The sequence below is a fragment of the Macrobrachium rosenbergii genome, chromosome 5 (assembly GCF_040412425.1).
Source record: "Macrobrachium rosenbergii isolate ZJJX-2024 chromosome 5, ASM4041242v1, whole genome shotgun sequence".
Lineage (NCBI taxonomy): Eukaryota > Metazoa > Arthropoda > Malacostraca > Decapoda > Palaemonidae > Macrobrachium > Macrobrachium rosenbergii.
The window spans coordinates 32,645,490-32,652,989 of NC_089745.1; the positions used below are offsets into that span (position 1 = coordinate 32,645,490).

Genomic DNA, 7,500 nt, shown 5'->3' on the forward strand with positions numbered 1-7,500 from the left:
AAAAGGAAAATTCCGTTAGAATATATATATATATATATATATATATATATATATATATATATATATATATATATATATATATATATTTATATATATATATGTATATATATATATTATATATATATATATATAATATATATATATATATATATATATATATATATATATATATATATATATATATATATGAATATGTATATATGTACATATATATAATTATACATATATATGTATATATGTGTATATACACATATATTATAATGTTATGTCTTATGATATGTGTGTATCTATAAAAGTATTGTTTTCTGTATTTTTGATATATTTTCTTTTATACCTCTCATGTGTTGTGAAATATAACAAGATCGTTTTGTAGTATGTATGTTTTTGTGCAATGCTTATATATTTTCTCTTGTGTTTGTCATATACTGACTGTAATAACTGTAATAGTGTTTATGGGGGATACTAAGTGTCAGATTTTACAAGGGTTGGCAAGTTGTGTGTGGTAAGCTAAGATGTGTCTGCCTGTAGGCATTGTGTACACACTGAATGTTTGATCAGGTGGGTGGCCACAGGAAATGCTGTATGCGAGAGAGAGACTCTAAAAGCCACTTATGTTGTCAGTTAAAGGGAGATGGAATGAAAAGTTTGATAACCATGGCCAGTTTAAAAGTTTATTGTTTACACAAGTGTTAAGACAGGAAATAATCTATTAGCTAAAGAGATGTGGGATGACAGGTTCAGATAAACTGCCTGATCCAGAAGCCTATGTGTTTATACAAGTGTTCAAACAGGAAAGTGTCAATCATTCAGATAAGAGGCAGGCCTGTGTAGTTCTCTGAGCCAGAGAATAATTTCCCTATCTTTTTTCCCTCTTCAGGGGAAAAACTGTGTTTTTTCCTTTCTTTCCCAGGGAATAAAGTCAGTTTATTCCTGTTTCTTCCAGGGTGACCACTTTATACAAATGCCTAACTGGCAACTCAGGTTTAACCTCTTAGAAGAAATTTGGTAATACCAGCTAGTTCAGACAGAGATTTGGTAAAGACAGGGTGGTCTCTCTCTCTCTCTCTCTCTCTCTCTCTCTCTCTCTCTCTCTCTCTCTCTCTCTCTCTTTATGTAGAAGAGTGTAAGATTGTGGTCACTTTCCTAAACATATAAGTTTTGGAAACTGTTAATAATATTTAATGCTCCCTTGGTAGAATCTGATATAAGAGAGAGAGTTTACAGTAACAGGCCTTAGCTAAAAGTGTTATTGCTACTGCAAAAAGGAAAAAGGAGTTGTGTAATGGTGTGCAGAAATCTGTATAAGGTAAAATGGTATTTACTTATTTTTTACCATGGTAAAAAGGTGGATGTAATCTTTTAAAAAGGTGGATATAATCTTTAAACAGATTTTGCCTTAGTGAAATTAATGTTGATAATCTTTTGTACATTTTTATATGTTCTTGTTTTTACGTCTTTTGTGTGTTCTTGTGTTTACAATTTCACAGTGTTACACAAAATTTTGTATTGGTGATTTAACATTGATTCAATTAGCACTTTATGAGTTGTTGCTTTAACATTGAATACTTGTTTTGATGTTCATTTGTTAAGATTTCTTTTTCAAATTTGGAGTAAATCTTAATAGTTTGAATTTTGCTTAGTTAATGTACTTTCTTGATAAATTAAAGTTTTGTGAATTAATCTTGTTTAAGAATTCACTAAATCTTGTGTTGTTTTCAAGTAATACTAAATTTTTGCAGATTGCAAATTCTTATTATAACTTTGGAAGCTAGAAATAAATTTTTGTATTTAAAGTTTTAAAAGCACCAGTGTTTCATTTTTTGACCACCAGTGAATACGGTTATTTGTGTATGCACAAGGTAAGTGAGAGACATGTTTTGTTCTCTTCTATATGAAGGTGAATGAAGACCAAGGAAACAATTATAGTTGCTTGATGGAGTGATGCCCTTTCCCCTCTAGAATATTTATTGCTTAACAATTATTACCTCACTCACAACTTGATAAACTTTTAAGGGATCACTGTTACCTTTAGTGTTCAGTCGTAATATTCTTATGAGGTCTCAGGTCTCTGGCTGAAGTGAAGTAAATTTTTGGATTTAATAGTTGTGTAATAACCAGGTACTTGATCACTTCATGACTATATATAATATATATATACACACACACACACATATATATACATGTATATATATATATATATATATATATATATATATATATATATATATATATATATATATATATATATACATATACATATACATACACACAGATTTATAATGAAAGGTAAGCGGGATGACAAGCATGCCTGAGGGGATAGAGGGAGAGACTAACACATTCTTTGATTGTAATATATATATATATATATATATATATATATATATATATATATATATATATATATATATATATATATATATATAAATTCTTCATGAATATTTCACTGAAAATGCCAAAACTAACGCTGAGTTTTCAAATCGCTTACGCATAACGTTAGTGTTCGTAGTTTGTTGATGCCAGAGGTATTCAACAATGGAAAAACTGAAAAGGTGTAATATAATAATGAATTCTTGCCTTGATGAAAGTGACTGCCCTTCATTACAGGCCCACTACAAATCCGTTGGGCACTAAATAATTAAAGTAAATGAATCTCTTTCTTTAAACATGTATGAAATTACCTCTGACATTTTCACAATTATGTTCACCTAAATATCGGATCCTAAGTATTTCGAGGAAAAAGCTTGTCATCAGCAGTACGGTAAATGCAGTAAAAACGTTTTTACTGAAACGAAATAAAAAAAAAAATCCAATTTTTTTTTTCCCAAACTAGATAGACTATTTTTACTCCTTAATTGTACTGTAGAATACAGTGCATGAGCTGTTACTATTAAAGTATTTTCATGGCAGAACAGTTTATGTATCAGAGGAAATACATGTCTCCTGGGGACTCCTGACCAGAATAATAAGACACCAACTGCTGGTATTTTTAATATTGCTCATATTTCAACGCCACGTAGCAACATTTACAGAGAGAGAGAAAGGGCCACGCAGTAAATGAACACGCTACTTCTGTGAAAGGTGTCATAAATTATTTCAGTTCTTAAGAAAGAAAAACGTTACTGCATAATAACCACTACAAAACACGAAATGAAGCCGAAGGATAAAAGGAAATTCGAGACCAAATGAGCTGGAGTCGAGCAATTTTCTCTCCAAAAACTTTCATAAGATGCCACCGCTGAAACGAGTTACTTTCTTAGTGAATTCTACACCGTATGGCACGAGGAGCGAGAAGCTAAATATCTCATAAATCTAAGTCACTTTACTAGCAATACTGGAAAACACAATTGTCCTTTTAGTCTCCAGAAAAATTTCGGACCATTTATTGCGGAATTAAATGACTTCGTATTTTAAAGCCGAAGAAACTTACAACATCGTAATAACTTGGTTTTCGCATCCAGGAAATAATAAAATGCTTTATATTACATTACATGCTATAGTGGGGCGCGTCAAAAAGAGAGGGAAAGGAAAACAAAAGGGGAGACAGCAAATTTTACCATAAAATATTTTGCTAAGCAGTTTTGCTAAACAGGTAAATGAAAAAGATGTCACAAAGTAACATTAGGCTTAAAGCACTTTAAACGAATTAATTTATCTGGAAGATTTTAGGCCTTGCACTTGTATGGAAATTTATTGATAAGCAATAATATTTTATCTTTTTAATAACTATTTTTTTTTTTTACTGTGTGGATCTACCAGGTATTTTTTTCATCAGCACAGGTTTACACGGCCTTTGACTTTGTGGATCTACTAGGTATTTTTTTCATCAGCACAGGTTTACACGGCCTTTGACTTTGTGGATCTACTAGGTATTTTTTTCATCAGCACAGGTTTACTGGCCTTTGACTTTGTGGATCTACTAGGTATTTTTTCATCAGCACAGGTTTCTCTTTTTTTTTTTTTTTTTTTTTTTAAGGAATTCGATCGTACTGGCGAGGAAAACGGTTCAACGGAATTCATTTCACGCTTCGTAATGCTTTGATAAGGAACATAATATCATTCTTAAAAACGAAAAAAGAACCATAAAGTTCATTCCCTGTATCTTAAGAAATGTGTTATTCCTGTGGAAATCGGTAATCCTATGCGTACACGGTTCAGCGACTTGATTATTTCCTTCTACTGTCCGGCTTCATATTTCTCTTCCTAATCCTGGTCTTCCTTAATCTTATAATAACGTTCATCGTTTTCTTCCTTTTACCAGAGATCTTTCAACATTATTACTCTTGCTATAATAAGCATCAAGACAGTAATAATGAACTAAAAATCCTGCCTAAAATTATCTACATACTGCCTAGTAATTTTTAAAACAACAATTCATTATTCTTTGCTATCAGGCTACCGTTTTCAGTCGTTAATCACCCAAGTTAGAAACTATTTCGCTTACTATATCAAACAAACTTTCTATATAAAATAAGTAGATTAACTACAGTTACATAAACTTACAAGGGCCATTCTAAGTTTTCCCATTTCTATTACAGGTACCTAACCCATCCTCTGGGCTAATGGACTATGCTACCAGTATGAGGCCGGAGTACCACCAAGCTATAATCGACCTTATCCATTACTACCGGTGGGATCACATCATTTACCTCTACGATTCCCATGACGGTAAGTGTAAGGATATGACACAAAAAATAGATCCACAGCAACGGCGCTCACTATTTTCTACTCTCTGCTTTTCCCAGATCTCATACTTACTGAATAATAGTCATACATCACCTTCATAAAATACAGTACAATCAAAATTGTAGACCAATTTTAAGATAAAGGAGTTATTTTGTTAAAAAGGCAATATGAGATCAGCATCAATACTCATGAAAAACAGTGTACTGTACAAAGGGCAAACTTATGTTACTGATTTATTATTAATCACTGAAAGTGGATGATATTTCTTATAACTAAACATTTTACTCAATACATTGCTCAGTTTTTAAAAACATTACGGTTTGGAGGTTTATGTTCCTCAAAACAAGATATATCTAAACTTTTACACACACAACCAATGATCTTCAAAAATTAAAGAAAATATATAAACAATGACTAACGGAGATAGTCTTATCCATCTTAATTACGCAAACGTACAAGACCTTGCAAAAAACCTCCATAACCTCTCTCTCTCTCTCTCTCTCTCTCTCTCTCTCTCTCTCTCTCTCTCTCTCTCTCTTAGGAGTTCGTACTTGACGATTATGAGTGATGCCTCATTACAACCTAAAGATCTCTTGCCCGACATCATAACATTGCCTACAAACAAAGCTCTAAATAATGATGACTTATTTCTAGATTACTTGACTTGTTAAAAGTCCTCCATGTCAAATATGAGTTCAAATAGAAACGTTACAAGAAAATGAATCATTTAGTCTTGAAATCCCAGTATTTCTTGCAATTACTTTAACTTTTTCTATTGTGAATGTGGAACTAAATACAGTACATTTTAATCGATTTCAACAATTCAATGATAGTTGCAAAGCAAAAAATTAGGGTCACAACTAGAATTACAAAGTAATAAATTTGACAAATCAGTCTATTTCACTGGTGTTACAGCATCACTGGACATCGACGTCAATTTCTAGTTAAATTCCAAGGTATGAGAGAGAGAGAGAGAGAGAGAGAGAGAGAGAGAGAGAGAGAGAGAGAGAGAGAGAGAGAGAACAATCTGATTATCTACTAATATTAAGATATATGTAATGAAAATAAATAATTGTCCAGGTTCTACATATGCCAATGAATTTTTCCTTCAGTGCAAATTTTCCTACCATACAATTTCCTTTTGTTCTGTCTATAAAATCTTCATAGGGGAAAAAAGGAATCCGTATACAGTTACGCTCCAATAAAAATCCATCCTTTCTTTTGGTCGCCTGTATGGTTTTCACAATAGATGTAATAAAGAGCATGGCAGTATTTTTCAATTGAGGACTGAATCAATGTATACTCCAATTATTTTCATGCTCCTCTTCCACAATAGGTCTGTTTTTTTTATAATCATAAGTGAACAATGACATAGGTCAAATTATCTTGCAAAACTACAATATTTCAAAGGTTTTGTTCTAGCTAATAAAAAAGTCTTCAGCATTAGTGACTTTTCAGGTACAAAAATATGAACATCATTTTAATTAAAAGTATAATCATACTCTACTCTTTTGTATTCTGCACAACAGAATAAAAGAAAGAAATCCTTAATAAATCCTCTGGTAACTACATTAAGACCATAAGCATAATACAACACTGATTTATTCAAAGGTTCAGCAAAGCCGTATTAAAAAGTTAATTAATAAAACTTTTTTACACCAAGAATACTAAACTCTGATTTGTTGAAAGACTTCGGGATAATAAAATTTGAATTAAAAGAAAGATGATTTCAGATAAAAGTAGTAATTCGGTCTTAGATCTGGCAAGTTCTTACAGGATTTGTAGAATCTACTTCAAAAGTTTGTGGTAATGACAATAACAAGATTGAAGGTACGGATTGACGTCACTGCTGCCAAGAAGAACAAAGGTCACTGACTTTTCCCTTGTTGCTTTACGAATTGCTTAACTGAAGTCAAGAAAAATTAATTTTTTCACTGATGAAAAAACCTTCCATAGTCCTTGTCTCTATATCATTCTTCCAAAAGGATTATCAAACGTCTGTTATTACAAAGGCCTCTACTTACTTGTACAGCAAGACAGTGTAAAAAAAAAAAAATACAAGGATCAAATGGAACAAGCTTGTAATTTGCTTTATATCTCTTTCGGCGCCCTTGCACCTGGAGTCGCAGACATTTTTAGGCATTTTTCCTCTATATTCCGTGTTTCAGTAAAGTGCTATGACCTTTTTAATAGCTTTTGATATTTAATAGAAAAAGGAAAAAACCTAACATTATAGTAATTAAATGTGTAAAAGTGATCATAAAGATGAGCAGATCCCATATATATTTGTGTAATAACATGGAAAATATCTTAACTAATTCTATGAAAATGGTCTTCACTTGGCATTACTGTCTGCTACTGATATATACATATTACTGTTTAGTTACATGCTATGTTTAAATTAATCTAGTGAAGAACCATAAGATTCCACTAGTGCTGATAATCAAAAAGATAAATATTCAAATGGAAAAATCATATAGCTGTAAACTTGCCTCGACTCAAAATAATAAGAATATGAATAAAAACTATGATCATTCAATAAACATACAAATGCATATATAAAATATATTTTATATATATATATATATATATATATATATATATATATATATATATGTGTGTGTGTGTGTGTGTGTGTGTGTGTGTGTACATACGTACTTACACCAAATAGGTCACTTAATAGCGAAGACATTTTCTAGAACTGTATTACGGCAGCCTCTTGTAGACTACCGAACACTGGAATCCATTATGTTCTCATGAAATCCGCAACACAGTTCAACACTAAAATTAATAAAGTTGTCTAGTACTACGTAGTAT

General features: G+C 31.5%; 1 protein-coding gene across 1 annotated transcript in view; it reads left to right on the forward strand.

Annotated features, from left to right (window-relative positions):
* LOC136838639 (glutamate receptor 1-like) overlaps positions 1-7,500 on the forward strand; it is a 527,409-nt gene that overhangs the window by 323,897 nt on the left and 196,012 nt on the right. Inside the window, exon 4 of the mRNA XM_067103948.1 lies at positions 4,536-4,665. Within this exon, the coding sequence (XP_066960049.1) occupies positions 4,536-4,665 (130 nt within the window). The remainder of the gene's footprint in view (positions 1-4,535; positions 4,666-7,500) is intronic.